Source organism: Nerophis lumbriciformis, linkage group LG17 (genome assembly GCF_033978685.3).
Source record: "Nerophis lumbriciformis linkage group LG17, RoL_Nlum_v2.1, whole genome shotgun sequence".
Taxonomy (NCBI): Eukaryota; Metazoa; Chordata; class Actinopteri; order Syngnathiformes; family Syngnathidae; genus Nerophis; species Nerophis lumbriciformis.
In genome coordinates this window covers 13,307,288-13,327,500 of record NC_084564.2, presented here as the reverse complement: position 1 = coordinate 13,327,500, position 20,213 = coordinate 13,307,288, and the positions used below count along the sequence as shown (strand labels likewise).

At 42.2% G+C, this 20,213-nt stretch overlaps 1 protein-coding gene across 3 annotated transcripts in view; it reads left to right on the top strand.

Moving 5' to 3' along the window:
• Positions 1-20,213, top strand: part of LOC133614516 (neurobeachin-like) — a 726,573-nt gene that overhangs the window by 231,719 nt on the left and 474,641 nt on the right. For all 3 annotated transcript variants that reach the window (XM_061972518.1, XM_061972517.1, XM_061972519.1), the window contains 3 exons: positions 935-1,058; positions 3,076-3,268; positions 11,143-12,081. In XM_061972518.1, coding sequence (XP_061828502.1) covers positions 935-1,058; positions 3,076-3,268; positions 11,143-12,081 — 1,256 coding nt within the window. The remainder of the gene's footprint in view (positions 1-934; positions 1,059-3,075; positions 3,269-11,142; positions 12,082-20,213) is intronic.

Below are 20,213 nucleotides of genomic sequence, written 5' to 3'. Positions count from 1 at the left end.
AAAAAATCACAGGACTATTTCATCTCTACAGGCCTGTTTCATGAGGGGGGGTACCCTCAATCATCAGGAGGTATATATATATATATATATATATATATATATATATGTAAATATTAGTACAGGCCAAAAGTTTGGACAAACCTTCTCATTCAATGCATTTTCTTTATTTTCATGACTATTTACATTGTAGATTGTCACTGAAGGCATCAAAACAATGAATGAACACATGTGGAGTTATGTACTTAACAAAAAAAGGTGTAAAAACTGAAAACACGTTTTATATTCGAGTTTCTTCAAAATAGCCACCCTTTGCTCTGATTACTGCTTTGCACACTCTTGGCATTCTCTCGATGAGCTTCAAGAGGTAGTCACCTGAAATGGTTTTCACTTCCCAGGTGTGTTTTCAGTTATTTCACCTTTTTTTGTTAAGTACTTAACTCCACATGTGTTCATTCATAGTGTTGATGCCTTCAGTGACAATCTACAACGTAAATAGTCATGAAAAATAAGAAAACGCATTGAATGAGGAGAAGGTGTGTCCAAACTTTTGGACTGTGTGTGTGTGTATGTATGTATATATATATATATATATATATATATATATATATATATATATATATATATATATATATGTGTGTGTGTGTGTGTGTGTGTGTGTGTGTGTGTGTGTGTGTGTGTGTGTGTTTGTTTCTTTATATATATATATATATATATATATATATATATATATATATATATATGTGTGTGTGTGTGTAATTCTCTCTGATAAAAGACATAAACACATTTATTGATTGGATATTACCAGTGATTGTTTTGCGTGCCAGAACAAGTAACAGAGGATTTCCTTGGCATGACAGTACAAGTAAACAATGTGTGGTTTTGGCAGAAGTCGGAGTGATTTCTGTGTTTGTGCTGTTTGTCCACTCGCTAACAGTGATCCTCAAAGTGATAGCGACTCTATTGAAGAACTCTGCCCCCGGCCCAGAGCTGATGGAAATCCGCCGCCTCTTCCTTTCCGACATGATCAAACTGTTTAGCAGCAGCCGAGAGAACAGACGGTAAGCGGTTAACGGAACTTCCCCTCCCGCCGCCTACCTTCCATCAATTTTCTTCCTGATCATTGCGTCGAGGGAGGGAAGGCGGCGGCTTTTGTCTGATGGGCTCCGGATTGATGACTTTTCATCCTCAAGCACGCGCGTTTCCTTTCGCGGATGTCTCCCACTAAGTGTTATTTTGCTTTTAAACAACATGTTAGGGCCCTAAATCAGCAACACAGCAGCCTTTGTTGACACAAAGCTGTCTTTGTTGCAGGTTTTTATACTAACTCCTCCTTTTTAGGTATGTAAACAAATTAACGGTGCTCCGGTGCCCTGTAATCAACAAGTTTCCCACCGCCAAAGCTGAATAGACTTGCTTTAAGGTCTCCTGCTGTTAATTAGCAATAATAAATAAACTAATTGCCAGCTGCCCACTGCTGCTTCATTGGTTAATTTGCCTTCCTTCTACCTCTTTTCTACAATATGAAGTGGACATTTTATGTAAACAAGTCACACGTAAAAAAAAGCTAATTGTTTTAACCATTTATAAGGAAAGGAATTGACCCTTGCCGAATCCTAAGGGTTTGTAAAGTCATTTTTAAAGGGGAACATTATCACCAGACCTATGTAAGCGTCAATATATACCTTGATGTTGCAGAAAAAAGACCATATATTTTTTTAACCGATTTCCGAACTCTAAATGGGTGAATTTTGGCGAATTAAGCGCCTTTCTAATATTCGCTCTCGGAGCGGCGTCACATCGGGAAGCAATCCGCCAATTTCTCAAACACCGAGTGAAATCAGCTCTGTTATTTTCCGTTTTTTTGACTGTTTTCCGTACCTTGGAGACATCATGCCTCGTCGGTGTGTTGTCGGAGGGTGTAACAACACGAACAGGGACGGATTCAAGTTGCACCAGTGGCCCAAAGATGCGAAAGTGGCAAGAAATTGGACGTTTGTTCCGCACACTTTACCGACGAAAGCTATGCTACGACAGAGATGGTAAGAATGTGTGGATATCCTGCGACACTCAAAGCAGATGCATTTCCAACAATAAAGTCAGAGAAATCTGCCGCCAGACCCCCATTGAATCTGCCGGAGTGTGTGAGCAATTCAGGGACAAAGGACCTCGGTAGCACGGCAAGCAATGGCGGCAGTTTGTTCCCGCAGACGAGCGAGCTAAACCCCCTGGATGTCTTGGCTCACACCGTCCCTTATGCCACCGAAGATGATCAAGAGAAGAATATCGACCCTAGCTTCCCTGGCCTGCTGACATCAACTCCAAAACTGGACAGATCAGCTTTCAGGAAAAGAGTGCGGGTGAGGGTATGTCTACAGAATATATTAATTGATGAAAATTGGGCTGTCTGCACTCTCAAAGTGCATGTTGTTGCCAAATGTATTTCATATGCTGTAAACCTAGTTCATAGTTGTTAGTTTCCTTTAATGCCAAACAAACACATACCAATCGTTGGTTAGAAGGCGATCGCCAAATTCGTCCTCGCTTTCGCCCGTGTCTCTGGCTGTCGTGTCGTTTTCGTTGTTTTCGCTTGCATACGGTTCAAACCGATATGGCTCAATAGCTTTAGTTTCTTCTTCAATTTCGTTTTCGCTACCTGCCTCCACACTACAACCATCCGTTTCAATACATGCGTAATCTGTTGAATCGCTTAAGCCGCTGAAATCCGAGTCTGAATCCGAGCTAATGTCGCTATAGCTTGCTGTTCTTTCCGCCAAGTTTGATTCACTATGTGACGTCACAGGAAAATGGACGGGTGTATAAAACGATGGTTAAAATCAGGCACTTTGAAGCTTTTTTTAGGGATATTTCGTGATGGGTAAAATTTTGAAAACAACTTCGAAAAATAAAATAAGCCACTGGGAACTGATTTTTAATGGTTTTAGCCCTTCTGAAATTGTGATAATGTTCCCCTTTAAAGAGTTATAACAGCAAAAACCTTTATTGAGTGCTTTATAAAGGTGCTACATTTCATGCAAACGGTCCAAATGTCACACCTGCCTTACGTTCCTGTCGCAGATGCCTGCTCCAGTGCTCCGTGTGGCAGGACTGGATGTTTTCCCTGGCCTACATCAACCCCAAAAACAGCGAGGAGCAGAAGATCACAGAGATGGTCTACAACATTTTTCGTATCCTACTGTACCACGCCATCAAGCACGAGTGGGGGGGCTGGCGCGTGTGGGTGGACACCCTCTCCATCGCCCACTCAAAGGTGAGAACAGTTCATGTTATGTTTATTAAACCTTTGACATGATAGTTTAAGAGCTCTGGTTTCTTTAGTGAAACGGAGGGTACACCTTTTAGGGGCCTTTTGTAGCTTTAGCGGTGCTAAACTATCAAAGGCGTTGCGCGGAGCATCGTTAATTTTGTTAGTGAGGTTATCGATGGAGCCCACAACATTTGGGAACGGTGCCATTGGCGACAGCAGTAGGCCAGCGAGAGTCGGAGTTGTGGCTTTTAGATTTAGATTTAGATTTATTGGTCCACTTGGGGAAATTCATTGTCACTGCCGTACATTTAAACACTAGGCATTACACATCACACAAAAAAAAATAACAAAAAGACATCATACATGACTAACACACATTTACAGGCTTATCAGACAGGTCGGTTGGGCCTGCTGTTAAGGGCGGCTATAGCTGCAGGGATAAGGCTTTTCCTGAGGCGGGCCCTCCGGAATTTGATAGTTCTGTACCTGCGCCCTGACGGTAGTTGGATGATGTATTGGTGTAGTGGGTGAGTGATATCCTGGACTATTGTTTTTGCCAGTCGGGTGATGGACCTGTGGTTTAAGTCTGAAATGTTGGGTGTGGGTAGGCCGGTGATTTTAGCTGCTATGTTTGTAATGCGTGTGAGTTTGGTCCGGTTGGTTACAGAAAGCATGGTGAAAAAACATGTGGAACAGTACAGAAGGATGGGTTGAACAATGCTTTGGTAAAGTAATAACAGGAGATGAGGTGCAACGTATAGTCCTTTAAGTTTTCGGATGGCTGACAGTCTTTGTTGACTTCTTTTTTGAATGTCCGTGGTGTGCTGATCAAAGGTGAGTTTATTGTCCAAGGTTACGCCCAGGTATTTAAAAAAGTTATCCATTACAGTTAATAGTTACTTTCCCAAAAAGTAATTGAATTACTAACAAAATTATTCTTTATTAGATGTAATTAATTACCGTAATTTTCAGACTATAGAGCGCACCGGGATACAAGCCGCACATTGCGAAATTAGTTATTTACACAGTAGTGTTGGAACGATACCAATATTTTGGTACCGGTACTAAAATTATTTCGGTACTTTTCTAAATAAAAGGGACCACAAAAAAATTCCATTATTGACTTTATTGTAACAAAAAATCTTAGGGTACATTAAACATATGTTTCTTATTGCAGTTAAGTCCTTAAATAAAATAGTGAACATACAATCAATCAATCAATCAATCAATCTTTATTTATATAGCCCTAAATCACAAGTGTCTCAAAGGGCTGCACAAGCCACAACGACATCCTCGGTACAAAGCCCACATACGGGCAAGGAAAAACTCACCCCAGTGGGACGTCGATGTGAATGACTATGAGAAACCTTGGAGAGGACCGCATATGTGGGTAACCCCCCCCCCTCTAGGGGAGACCGAAAGCAATGGATGTCGAGTGGGTCTGACATAATATTGTGAGAGTCCAGTCCATAGTGGATCCAACATAATAGTAAGAGTCCAGTCCATAGTGGGGCCAGCAGGACACCATCCCGAGCGGAGACGGATCAGCAGCGTAGAGATGTTCCCAGCCGATGCACAGGCGAGCGGTCCACCCCGGGTCCCGACTCTGGATAGCCAGCACTTCATCCATGGCCACCGGACCTGTGCCCCCCCCCCCTCAAAGAAAAGGGGAGCAGAGGAGAAAAGAAAAGAAACGGCAGATCAACTGGTCTAACAGGGGGGCTATTTAAAGGCTAGAGTATACAAATGTCTAAAAGTATACAACTTGTCTTTTAGTAGTAAGTAAACAAACAAAGGCTCCTAATTTAGTCTGCTGACATATGCAGTAACATACTGTGTCATTTTCCATTCTATTATTTTGTCAACATTATTAAAGACAAGTGGTAGAAAATGAATTATTAATCTACTTGTTCACTTACTGTTAATATCTGCTTACTTTCTCATTTAACATGTTCTATCTACACTTCTGTTAAAATGTAATAACCACTTGTTCTTCTGTTGTTTGATACTTTACATTAGTTTTGGATGATACCACAAATTTAGTTATCGATCCGATACCAAGTAGTTACAGGATCATACGTTGGTCATATTCAAAGTCCTCATGTGTCCAGGGACATATTTCCTGAGTTTATAAACATAATATACATTTAAGAAGATGTTGTGATGCCAAAAAAAATCGTAATCATTAGGGATGATACTCGAAACCGATTTTCCCGGTTGTTCGATAAGAAAAGAACGGAGCCTCGGACTCGAATCCCTTTTTGAGAACCGGTACCCGTTATCGAGACCACTATAGTAAAGAAAAAGAGTTGGTTCTTTATTCAAATCCCTCGGAACGAATCCCGTCCCGACCAGAAATGTCCCGTGGGACATCACAAGAAATGACGTCACGTAGCTCAGTCATTAGGCGCAGATAGGGAAAGCAGGAAAAACAATGGACCGGAAAAAGCGCTCCAAGGTGTAATAAAGTTCAAAACAAAAGGTATAATCCAATGAATAACTTTACTGAGAGATTTGAGCAGGGTACAAACACATGACCAACACTTTTACGACCAACCGGAAACATAGCAACCAGGCTAGCAACGCACCTCCTTTACGGCAGCTGTCGCAACGTTCTTAAAGCAACCGCAACACATACATATATATACAACATATCTCCCTTTTTTAACTTTTGTTTTTCTTTCCTTGTAAACAACACAAAATCAGACTGTATATGTGTTGTCTGTCTAATTATAAATAATGCAGACGAGGCGTGTTGGCTGAGTTCTTGACGTTTACTTTCACAGCGTGCTCATAACCTCATTCTTAGCTGCCGGCGTGACGACATGCAACAACACCTTTCGGGGCTACCGCGCATGCTCGTCACTCCCGTTGCATGCTGGGTAGTGTAGTTGTTATATTCCCTAGCTCAGGGGTCGGCAACCCAAAATGTTGAAAGAGCCATATTGGACCAAAAATACAAAAACAAATCTGTCTGGAGCCGCAAAAAATTAAAAACCTTATTACATACAGATAGTGTGTCATGAGATATACATTGAATTAAGAGGACTTAAAGGAAACTAAATATACCTACAAATGAGGCATAATGATACAATATGTACATACAGCTAGCCTAAATAGCATGTTAGCATCGATTAGCTTGCAGTCATGCAGTGACCAAATATGTCTGATTAGCACTCCAAACAAGTCAATAACATCAACAAAACTCACCTTTGTGCATTCACGCACAACATTAAAAGTTTGGTGTACAAAATGAGACAGAAAAAGAAGTGGCATAAAACATGTTCTAGAAAGTCGGAGAAAGTTGTACATGTAAACAAACTACGGTGAGTTCAAGGACCGCCAAAATTAGTAGGACAAAACCGCGCTCGCCAAATACTCGAATCAGTGAAGCATGTTTAATATAAACAGTGTGCTTAATAACAATTAGGGAGGTTTGTGTCATGTTTGTCCTCCTACAGAAACCATATTAACACAAAAAACATATTTTTTCCCCCTCATTTTTTTTCATTTTTCATACATTTTTGAAAAAGCTCCAGAGAGCCACTAGGGCGGCGCTAAATGAGGCTCTAGAGCCGCGGGTTGCCGACCCCCGCCTTAGCTCATAACATCACATCTTTCCCCCAAGAAAGAAATAATGTTAACTCAATAAAGTGTATTTCTTTTTTTAGCTTGGACTTTTCATATTTTAGCATTGTAACCACATTTGCAAACAACTTTTCTCTTCATATAATTTTCTTTCAATAAAGAAATAAAGTGCAACGATGTCAAAGCATCATAACAAACAGTCATGTCAAATAGCAGCAGAAGTGCTGTATTATTTTCAGTTTTGTGCCCATGGGACTGATTTTATTTAACACTATATTATTATTTATACACCTATAGTGATCACAGAGACAGGTTGTTTTTGTGTTACTGTATATATTTGTTTTTCTGAAAAATCCCACTTAATATACTTTGGGTAACGACAGTCAATATTTAGTTATTTTTTAATTTTTTTTAGGGGGGTAACAGTCAATATTTATTTATTAGATTAAATGTTTTTCTTATATAATAAAAGTGAGCTTTTGTTAAACCAAATATTGTGTTTTTTTCCATATACAACAACCTATCTGGACTCGATAAGAGAATCGATAACGAATCTGTTCGATAAGAGGATTCGATAATAGGCTCGAACTTGATAATTTCTTATCAAACATCATCCTTAGTAATCATAGTAGTATCGCTCCTGTACTTGATATCATTACAGTGGATGTCAGGTGTAGATCCACCAATGGCGTTTGTTTACATTTTGACGCGGGTGAATTATGGTGTGTAGTGAAGCATGTTTAGCTATTCCTCGTCCCGCAGGGATGATACTTGTAAGAAACGTACTTTATTTGTCGCCATGGAGACAAGGATTAGTGATTTAGAAGTAGCTAAAACACTGCCGATGGCGGATGGACGTTAGCCGCTAGCTAGCCATGTCTTAAAGCACTTCTTCCTGCGGGTGTTTCAGTGTTATAACTTCACCTTTATTGTCAGTTTTTAAGCCAAAATGCTTTTCTGTCTACACACTGTGTCTGCTTGTAAGTACTCAGTGATTTTGTGCCGCCGAACATGCTTGTCTGCTCGTATTTCAGCAATGTCACAACGTGACTTCGACACGGGTGCAGGGGGGGATGCGGGACCGGTACGTTTCAGAGACGGTATCGTACCGAAAATGATTCATTAGTATCGCGGTACTAGACTAATACCGGTATACCGTACAACCCTAATACACAGTAAGATTCTGTAAATGTTTATTTGTATACCTTAATTGTTTCTAAACTGTGTTTGTAACAGATCAAACAAAACTCCAATCAGTGGCCTTGTGGTTAGAGTGTCTGCCCTGAGACTGGAAGGTCGTGAGTTCAAACCCCGGCCGAGTCATACCAAAGACTATAAAAATGGGACCCATTACCTCCCTGCTTGGCACTCAGCATCAAGGGTTGGAAATGGGGGTTGAATCACCAAATTATTCCCGAGCGCGACCACCGCCGCTGCTTACTGCTCCCCTCACCTCTCAGAGGGGTGTACATGGGGATGGGTCAAATGCAGAGGATAATTTCACCACAGCTTAACTTTAACTTTAATCAGACTCAATAACTCCAGGGTAACGTCTAAGTGAATTTACTGAGGAATTTGTGAAACTGAAACAATACAAAAAGAATGCTGTTGTAAGTTAATAATACTAACACAGACACTCGTAAAAGTGTTGGCATATTATTTACTGCTAACGACGCTAGTGCCGTTACATTACAACAGCACGTACAAATATGCATGAAGACACTCCTACAGACATCACACATGGGACTATTTAGTAAGTATAACCAGTTTTAGCTATGCTGTAATACTTACAAACGTTGCTTGGAGTGATGAAGAATCCATACGAGTAGATACGCTGTGGACGGCTAGATTATACAACACTTTGTTTCGGGGAAAAAAAGCACTGCCTGTAATTGGAAGGACACTGCAGCGCCTGCAGTGGGCAAACTTGTCCAAAAGGTGGTGCCATAGCACAAACAATAAAACACCCTTTGTGTTTTTGCTTTTTTTTTTTTTTTTTTCAAAGTGTAATAAAAATGTAGTGGCTTATTGTCCGGAATTTACGGTTCTACGAAAAGTAATTAATGCGTTACTTTTTTTTTTTTTTTACTTTCATAAATCTGGTGTATACAATTGAGAGATGTTTCATGAGAGAGGAGCGTGTGGGTGAGTGACTGCTGCCAAGTGATGTGTGACATCACTTATTGGCTGTTTAAGCTCAGCATTGGTAGTCTGCGGACTGGAAGGAGATTGATGATGCAAGCGCCTGTGGAATGTTTTCACTGATATTCAAACAATCGACTGAAAGTGCATCAATGGCTGTGTCATGTAAATACTTAGATTTTTCCTTCCTGGAACAACAATCATTTTTTTCCCAACACTGCTCGCCAGTGGTCAAGTCAAAGGAGTAATTTGAGCAAGGTGCTACAAACCCCGTTTCCATATGAGTTGGGAAATTGTGTTAGATGTAAATATAAACGGAATACAATGATTTGCAAATCATTTTCAACCCATATTCAGTTGAATATGCTACAAAGACAACATATTTGATGTTCAAACTGATAAACATTTTTTTTTGTGCAAATAATCATTAACTTTAGAATTTGATGCCAGCAACACGTGACAAAGAAGTTGGGAAAGGTGGCAATAAACACTGATAAAGTTGAGGAATGCTCATCAAACACTTATTTGGAACATCCCACAGGTGAACAGGCAAATTGGGAACAGGTGGGTGCCATGATTGGGTATAAAAGTAGATTCCATGAAATGCTCAGTCATTCACAAACAAGGATGGGGCGAGGGTCACCACTTTGTCAACAAATGCGTGAACAAATTGTTGAACAGTTTAAGAAAAACCTTTCTCAACCAGCTATTGCAAGGAATTTAGGGATTTCACCATCTACGGTCCGTAATATCATCAAAGGGTTCAGAGAATCTGGAGAAATCACTGCACGTAAGCAGCTAAGCCCGTGACCTTCGATCCCTCAGGCTGTACTGCATCAACAAGCGACATCAGTGTGTAAAGGATATCACTACATGAGCTCAGGAACACTTCAGAAACCCACTGTCAGTAACTACAGTTGGTCGCTCCATCTGTAAGTGCAAGTTAAAACTCTCCTATGCAAGGCGAAAACCGTTTATCAACAACACCCAGAAACGTCGTCGGCTTCGCTGGGCCTGAGCTCATCTAAGATGGACTGGTACAAAGTGGAAAAGTGTTCTGTGGTCTGTCGAGTCCAAATTTCAAATTGTTTTTGGAAACTGGACGTCGTGTCCTCCGGACCAAAGAGGAAAAGAACCATCCGGATTGTTATAGGCCCAAAATTGAAAAGCCAGCATCTGTAATGGTATGGGGTGAATTAGTGCCCAAGACATGGGTAACTTCCACATCTGTGAAGGCGCCATTAATGCTGAAAGGTACATACAGGATTTGGAGCAACATATGTTGCCATCCAAGCAACGTTACCATGGACGCCCCTGCTTATTTCAGCAAGACAATGCCAAGCCACGTGTTGCATCAACGTGGCTTCATAATAAAAGAGTGCGGGTACTAGACTGGCCTGCCTGTAGTCCAGACCTGTCTCCCATTGAAAATGTGTGGCGCATTATGAAGCCTAATATACCACAACGGAGACCCCCGGACTGTTGAACAACTTAAGCTGTACATCAAGCAAGAATGGGAAAGAATTCCACCAGAGAAGCTTAAAAAATGTCTCCTCAGTTCCCAAACGTTTACTGAGTGTTGTTAAAAGGAAAGGCCATGTAACACAGTGGTGAACATGCCCTTTCCCAACTACTTTGGCACGTGTTGCAGCCATGAAATTCTAAGTTAATTATTATTTGCAAAAAAATAAAAAATAAAGTTTATGAATTTGAACATCAAATATCTTGTCTTTGTAGTGCATTCAATTGAATATGGCTTGAAAAGGATTTGCCAATCATTGTATTCCGTTTATATTTACATCTAACACAATTTCCCAACTCATATGGCTTTTACAATAACATTGTTGCGATAGCTTGGTTAATATGCAGGCCTCAACATGTAATTGGAGAAATGTTGGCCGTTTTTATATGGCTTTATAGGCGAAATCTATAAATCCAATTGCATGCCTTTTTTGCCGCCTCGTACTAGCAGTTTTTTATTATTATTTAGATTGCACAAAAAAAGGGAAACGTGTGTTTTTGTCTCACATAGGGCAACATGGGCAAAATAAAAAGGAAAGAAAAAGTGCTGATCCCTTTTTTATGCATTATTTTATAAAAGCAGAATTATTAATGGAACTTTTGATTGTGCATACAATGTTTTGCAGGTGACATATGAGGCCCACAAGGAGTACCTGGCAAATATGTATGAGGAGTACCAGCGTCAGGAGGAGGAAAACATCAAGAAAGGCAAGAAGGGTTTGGTCAGCACCATCTCAGGTCTGTCTGCTCAGACCTCTGGCATCAAAGGTGCGGTCGAGATCGGAGAAATAGATCCAAACTCCCAGTCGCCGGGGAGCCAGGGGGAATACGACGGCGTGGACTCCCTGGCGGAAGGGCGTGGTCTACAAAATGCAGCAGACGGCGTCAGCGTGGAAGTCCAGCATCTTCTGGTGGACATCAAGGCAGAGAAGGTGGAGGCTACAGAAGTAAAGATGGACGACATGGACACTCCGGGAGGCTCCGAGAATGGAGCGCTAATGGAGGTGGACTCACTGCTGGATAACGTTTACTGTGCCGCAGTGGGGAAGCTGAGCGGTGTGTTGCTGCCAAAGAGCAGCGTAGACGAGCAGAGCGCGCCTCCTCTCATCACGCTGGACGATGACAAAGAAGGCGTCCCTCACAGCAACAATTTCTTGTTCTGCGAGGCCAACGTGGAAAATGCTTTGCTGCCCGACTTGAATCCAGCTCAACCCTCAGCGTCATCTGACCCACAACCGCCATCTTCCTCCAGTGCCAGCAGTGGACTGGGCCTTCTGGCTCACATGACCGGAAGCTCCGACTTTGTGTCCTTACCCAGCATTTTGGAAAAGGACGAGTTGGAACTCCAGGCAGCTTTGGAGGGCATCGACCATGTGGCCGCCGCTCAACTTAAGGCTCCGACCTCCCGCACAAGTCCGGAAGCGAGCCACGGAAGGGTTGTGGCGCCCTCTAAAGGTGACATTCCAGCTGCTTGGAGCAGGAACACGGTTCATGTGAACGCCACAAACAACACCTCGGATGAGGACGGGAAGGAGATGAAGATTCTGACAACAGCGACCACACGGGTGAGACAGAATACAAAACATGTCAGTTCATTGTGTGAATGCTGACTCAAAGGTGTTTTCCTAAAACACACCAGTGACGTGCAGTCACTAAAGGCAGGTGAGGCCCCGCCTCACCTGCCATCATGGAAAGAAAAAAAATGTAAAAAGAAAAAATTGTTGAATGTATCCAGTGATTATACTATAAAGTTATTTTCCATTTAACTTCACCAGTTTTAGATAATTTTTATTCAAAATCGCTGAATTTTCACATTTGCCGTTCAAATACTGAGAAGAGACGGTGCGGTGATCAGCAGCCAGTTGAGGCACATCACTCAGTGCCTCAACATGGATTGCGGATTCGGCTAACTGCTGGCCTGCTGTGCAGTGAGACCGTATTGCTATATGAACTATATTATACATTTCCATAGTTTAGTTAGCTGAGGTATATAATGTACAGTGTATTTTGTCAACAACTGTATGTGTGTAACGTATTTCTTGTGCTGAGCGATCATAAAACGGCTGCAAAAGACGCACTGGCTGAGGCTCGCAGTAATCCGCCTCCTGCACCCCCGCCGTAGAATTTGCACCCGCTGACGGGAGTGTTATATCAACTAAAGCCCACACTTAAACTTTCCACGTGCAAGATTGAATCTATTTAAAAAAGTTATTTCATAAGAAGCCAAAAAGTGCAAAAACAATAATGTTCGTGTTGGAGGAGTTGTGAATGACTGCACGGCCACAACATTAGGTACACCTGCAGACCTAATTCACAACTCCTCCAACACGAACATTATTGTTTTTGCACTTTTTGGCTTCTTATTAAATAACTTTTGTTACCTATTTTTAAGGGCTTTCCTCTTTGTGATGTTATACAGTATATGCCTTGAGCTCTTATTTTGAAGGCGCTAAGAGCGGAAGTGATGACACGTTGGAGTGGAGCGTAGGTTTTTGAAAGAAGGTAAATAAAGTGGTCCTCGTGTAAACTGGAGCCTTCGTGTTTATTTTGTAGTTTCATACAGTATAGGCGACACCAGCCATCAACCTCACCGCACGTCACTGAAACACACAATATAGTCGTCCATCGTTTACTGCGGCCTGACCCTGGTATGTATACCAGTGAGGTTCATGACTGGTGAGGCACTGACTTCATCACAGTCAGATTTACAAACATATGAACCCTAAAGAGTATCTTATTCACCATTTAATTGGCAGCAGTTAACGGGTTGTGTTTAAAAGCTCATACCAGCATTCTTCCCTGCTTGGCACTCAGCATCAAGGGTTGGAATTGGGGGTTAAATCACCAAAAATGATTCCCGAGCGCGGCGCCGCTGCTGCCCACTGCTCCCCTCACCTCCCAGGGGGTGATCAAGGGGATGGGTCAAATGCAGAGGACAAATTTCACCACACCTAGTGTGTGTGTGACAATCATTGCTACTTTAACTTGACTTTAACTTTACACATACAAACTGTAGCACACAAAAAAGCACATTTAATAAAAATTATTATGGTCTTACCTTTACTTATAAATGAAGTCCATGCGCCGCTGTTGTGCCGGATAATGCACCCCCGGCGTAGAATGCACCCCCCTGACGGGAGTGTTATATCAACTAAAGCCCACACTTAAAGTTTCCACGTGCAAGATTGAATCTATTTAAAAAAGTTATTTAATAAGAAGCCAAAAAGTGCAAAAAGAATAATGTTCGTGTTGGAGGAGGTGTGAATGAATGAAATATGAAATCTGTGCTGCAGTCTGCAGGTGTACCTAATGTTGTGGCCCAGCAGCGACTGCAGCACGGATTTCGTATTTCAGTCATTCACAACTCCTCCAACACGTCTGTTTGCTGAATGTAAAGATCAAATAGAAATCTGACAAATAGGAACGAGTTTGGACAACTACACGCACACGTCAAGAAATGCAGTGAACCTCGCATCGAGGATGCCCTCGTACTCTGCCAGCTGTCGCATGAAACTTGCGTTCGGTCGTGTGTTGCTCCTCTTTTCCTTGACAATGTTTATGCCTTCTATAGCGACCAGCCGAACTCTTTCATTGCATAAGCAATGACTGTGGAGGCGGATCGGCTGATGCCCATCCTCCAACACGAACATTATTGTTTTTGCACTTTTTGGCTTCTTATTAAATAACTTTTTTAAATAGATTCAATCTTGCACGTGGGAACTTTAAGTGTGGGTTTTAGTTGATATAACACTCCCGTCAGGGGGTGCATTCTACGGCGGGGGTGCATTATCCGGCACAACTCTACCACCAGGAGGCGGGATTACTGCGTGCCTCACACAGTGCGTCTTCGCAGCCGTTTTATGATTGCTCAGCACAAGAAATACGTTACACACATACAGTTGTTGACAAAATACACTGTACATTATATACCTCAGCTAACTAAACTATGGAAATCCATCCATCCATTTTCTACCGCTTATTCCCTTTGGGGTTGCGGGGGGCGCTGGAGCCTATCTCAGCTACAATCGGGCGGAAGGCTGGGTACACCCTGGACAAGTCGCCACCTCATCGCAGGGCCAACACAGATAGACAGACAACATTCACACTCACATCCACACACTAGGGCCAATTTAGTGTTGCCAATCAACCTATCCCCAGGTGCATGTCTTTGGAGGTGGGAGGAAGCCGGAGTACCCGGAGGGAACCCACGCAGTCACGGGGAGAACATGCAAACTCCACACAGAAAGATCCCGAGCCCGGGATTGAACCCAAGACTACTCAGGACCTTCGTATTGTGAGGCAGATGCACTAACCCCTCTGCCACCGTGAAGCCTAAACTATGGAAATGTATAATATAATTCATATAGCAATACAGTCTCACTGCACAGCAGGCCAGCAGTTAGCCGAGTTATTGCGCAATCCATGGTGAGGCTCAACTCAGTGACTGCCTCAACTGGCTGCTGACTCACCGCACCGTCTCTTCTCAGTATTTGAACGGCAAATGTGAAAATTCAGCGATTTTGAATAAAAATAATCTAAAACTGGTGAAGTTAAATGGAAAATAACTTTATAGTATAATCACTGGGTACATAACAATTTAATGAATTTTTTTTCTTTTTACATTTTTTTTCTTTCCATGATGGCACGTGAGGCCAAAATTGTTCACAACCTTCTAAATATATTTTTAACATAACAGCCATATACTAAATTGAGTCGAACTTTATTTATATTGCACTTTTCATACACAGGCAAGTGGCAAACACAAAGTGCTGTACAAAAAAAAATAGAAGAGAAGAAAACATTCACACACGCAGCACTATTGACAGTAACAAAGCAAAACCAAAACATGGCATGGTACTGAGGATTTCAGGAAAAAAAAACACTTTTGAGACGTCCACACTGGAGAATAACTACAATTAACGCTATATAAAAAAAATTGTATAAAACATATTATAAAATGTATCCAAAAATAAAATATAAATATTAGTCACCTTTAAAGTCATTCCACCCAATGTAGTAGTCTTGATTGTATTCTACTGTACTGGACTGGAGGATCGTCCAAGCGTCATTGTCACCCGGCCACTACAAAATGGCCACGACCTGGAAAAACTTTATCGCATCTCGGGTAATACATAGAGGTGCACAGATAATTCGATTCGCATCCGAATCATGATTCTTATTCATCCCCATTCCGAATCAATTCAAAATGTTCAAAAATCTATTTAAAAAATCTATCATTTTTTTAATTTTTAATTTTCATAAGAATTAATTTTAAAGACGATCTGCATGCAACCAGAAATAGCTTTTCCAACCTGTAACCTGTTTAGAAAAAGTTTCATTATAATTATTATACCAAATAACACATTGCGAGAATATGATTAAATGGAGAATCGTGTTCAATCGAAAATTGATTCCGAATCAAATCGTCACCCCAATAATCGGAAGTGGATCGAATCATTTGGTGCCCAAAGATTCACACCCTAATACATATAATACGTACAGTAAATAAGACTTATTTTAGCACTTAATATAAGCCAAAGGTATAATGTACAATATGATTTAAAAATTTAAAAAAATCCATGATGTAGTCCATCCATCCATTTTCTACCGCTTATTCCCTTTGGGGTCGCGGGGGGCGCTGGAGCCTATCTCAGCTACAATTGGGCGGAAGGCGGGGTTCACCCTGGACAAGTCGCCACCTCATCGCAGGGCCAACACGGATAGACAGACAACATTCACACTCACATTCACACACTAGGGCCAATTTAGTGTTGCCAATTAACCTATCCCCAGGTGCATGTCTTTGGAGGTGGGAGGAAGCCGGAGTACCCGGAGGGAACCCACGCAGTCACGGGGAGAACATGCAAACTCCATACAGAAAGATCCCGAGCCCGGAATTGAACTCAGTACTACTCAGGACCTTCGCATTGTGAGGCAGATGCACTAACCCTTCTGCCATCGTGCTGCCCCCATGATGTAGTGATGCTGCAAAATTTATTTTTTTAACTTAGATGATGATTTGGAGTGCATCAGTAAGTACTAAATGGAAACATTGGCTAATTTATAACGACAGAACAGCAATACAACCAATGTTGTAATAACGTTAAGCTGTAAACCGCTCATTCAGTAATAATAGAGCGGCATTATTTTAAAGCGCATGCGGAGGCATACTTGCCAACCTTCCTGTTTTCCCTGGGAATCTACCATATATTGCACTTATTTCTCCAGCACCCACTAAATTTCCTAAATTTTATATTTCATCATCAAGAAAAAAAATATTTTCTGGTAGTCCCGAAGCAATACGGCATACTTGCAAACCCTCCCGGATTTTCCGGGAGACTCCCGAAATTCAGCGCATCTCCCGAAAACCTCCCGGGACAAATTTTCTCCCGAAAATCTCCCGAAATTCAGGCGGACCTGAGTGACGTGTTGACAGCCTGTTCTCACGTCCGCTTTCACACAATATAAACAGCCTGCCTGCCCAATCACGTTATAACTGTAGAATGATGGAGGGTGAGTTCTTGGTTTCTTATGTGAGTTTATTGTTAGGCAGTTTCATTAACGTCCTCCCAGCGCGGTAACAACACACAACAACAGCAGTCAAGTTTTCGTCTACCGTAAAGCAGTTCGTCTGCTTTAAACAGCAATGTTGTGACACTTTTAAACAGGACAATACTGTCATCTGCTGTACATGCATATGTGACCCACCCATAATGTGTCACATTTTTGTGTTGATTTATTTATTTTATTTTGTGGTTTGAATTCGTTTTTGGAGCTGTCATTACACATTTATCAGTATTCACATTGGTCAGTAGGGGGCAGTAGGGCGTTTCTTCCCAATTGAATGCTATCACCTGCAGACCGGAAGTGTCTTGTCATTCTGATGAGCGCGACCAGTCTGTGAACAATTGAAACGTCCTGTGTGCTTTTTCCTCCTGTATAACAGGTTAGTTTTGGTGAATCAACTCACTGAATAATATCCATGTGATCTTTATAAGTTTAAGTACACATTCTGATGGTGGAGCCTAACTCTAAAGTGTTTGTGAGTTGTAGTTTGTATTTGTGAATTAATCCAGTGCACAGCTGCAGTAATCAATACAAAAAGACGACGTGAGTGCGCAACGTTTATATAGGAACTTCTGAGCCTAATTCACACTCCCAAATTAGAGCTCCCGTTTTCTTATTGATTTTATAATGTATATTTGTATAATGTGTGTGTTCTGAAATAGTGACAGAGAATAGAACAAGGATGGACAATTCAACCCTTAACTCAACAATGAGTAGATGAGTGTTATGTGTGTGTATATGTGTAAATAAATGAACACTTAAATTCAAGTATTTATTTTATTTATATATATATATATATATATATATATATATATATATATATATATATATATATATATATATATAGCTAGAATTCACTGAAAGTCAAGTATTTCTTATATATATATATATATATATATATATATATATATATATATATATATATATATGTATGTGTGGGAAAAAAATCACAAGACTACTTCATCTCTACAGGCCTGTTTCATGAGGGGGTTCCCTCAATCATCAGGAGATTTTAATGGGAGCATTCACATACCATGGTTTATATAGGGCACAGAGTGGGTGGGTACAGGCTGGCGTAGGGGCGTGGTGATTGGCTCATGTGTTACCTAGGAGGTGTTTCCGTCTGTGGCGGCATGCTGATACAATTTCGCTGCCGCCACAGACGGAAACACCTCCTAGGTAACACATGAGCCAATCACCACGCCCCTACGCCAGCCTGTACCCACCCACTCTGTGCCCTATATAAACCATGGTATGTGAATGCTCCCATTAAAATCTCCTGATGATTGAGGGAACCCCCTCATGAAACAGGCCTGTAGAGATGAAGTAGTCTTGTGATTTTTTTCCCACACATACATATATTACGCTCTACTACGGTATCGAGCACTATTTTTTGGATAACCTTATTAAGACATATATATATATATATATATATATATATATATATATATATATATATATATATACATATATAAATATATATATATATATCTCACCCCCGCCCCCCACCCCCCACCTCCCGAAATCGGAGGTCTCAAGGTTGGCAAGTATGCAATACGGCAATAATAAAATAAATATTTTGCTTTTTGCTTTTTCCTGAAAATGTCCTCATTTCCGAATGCAAATGTTAAGTATGTGCAGTAGAGATGCGCGGATAGGCAATTATTTCATCCGCAACCGCATCAGAAAGTCGTCAACCATCCGCAATCCACCCGATCTAACATTTGATCAGAACCGCATCCGCCCGCACCCGCCCGTTGTTATATATCTAATATAAACGATGCAAGGCATTAGTGAGGTTATAAAGCTTTTGCCTGTTAAAGAAAGGAGACTGATCCAATGCAGCACAGACATTCGCGTGCCACGCTGTCACGACCCAGATGCACACCAGTGCGCAATCATATGGGAGCCGCGCTGAGCGCACCTCCAAGCGCGTCTCGCTGCCGGCGACGGCCGGGTATATGGGCCCGACGCTCCAGCGCCATCCATTTTCAGGGCTAGTTGATTCGGCAGGTGGGTTGTTACACACTCCTTAGCGGGTTCCAACTTCCATGGCCACCGTCCTAGCTGCTGTCTATATCAACCAGGGTGAGCCCCACCCCTTTCGTGAGCGCACTGCGCGCGGAGTGACCCCTGTTACGTGCCCCCGGCAACAGGGGTGGCGGGCAGGTAAGCTGCGCAGGCGGAGCGCGCGGAGTGACCCCTGTTACGAGCCCCCAGCCACGGGGGTGGCGGGCAGGTAAGCTGCTTACCTGCTGCGCGTGACGCCGGCCGCGGCGAAGGCGGACGAGGCGGGGTGTCGGTGCGGTGGGCGCGGTGGTGACCCTGGACGTGCGTCGGGCCCTTCTCGCGGATCGCCTCAGCTACGGCTCCCGGTGGGGCCCTCTCGGGGGAAGGGGCCTCGGTCCCGGACCCCGGCGAGGGGTCCCTTCTCCGCTCCGTAAAAGTGTCCATCTCTTTTTTTTTTTTTCTTCTGTTGTGGCATATGCTGCAGGTGCCTGCTCGTTTTTCGTATGTGGGTAACAACATTTAACTATGTATATATATTTCCGAATTGGTTTAACTGCCACCCGCCTGAATCTATTTAAAATCTAATTTTTCTTTATTTCAACCACCCGACCCGACCCGACCCGCGGATAAAATCTAATTTTTTTTAATTTCATCCGCCCGATCCGCGGATAATCCGCGGACTCCGCGGTTGTGCCCGCAAACCGCGCATCTCTAATGTGCAGACAGACGTACATGAAGCTATAAAGCTCCTTGACCCCGAAAGGGACAAGCGGTAGGAAATGAATGGATGGATGGATGCTAACCACATTTCAAATGCATTCACTGCCACCTTGTGGAGGTATCTAAAAGTACATCACAATGTTGTTTACAGCCACAGCTGTTAATGCATTTTTATTTTTTTTACCTGGAGCAAAATAGAGACCCTAGTGGTTTTTCACTGTAGAGGACTTGGCGAGGAGGTGAATAGTTAACTGGTGCTCGGGTCAAAAGGTGAGGAAGGACATCCGTGTTTTCAAACAGAAAGTATTTCTTCCCCCAAAGCAGATAGCAGCCGAACTAGAGGTGCATTGAAGGTGATGCTTCTTGGGGACAGAGTGGGTCACTAATGCATGGTGTCCCT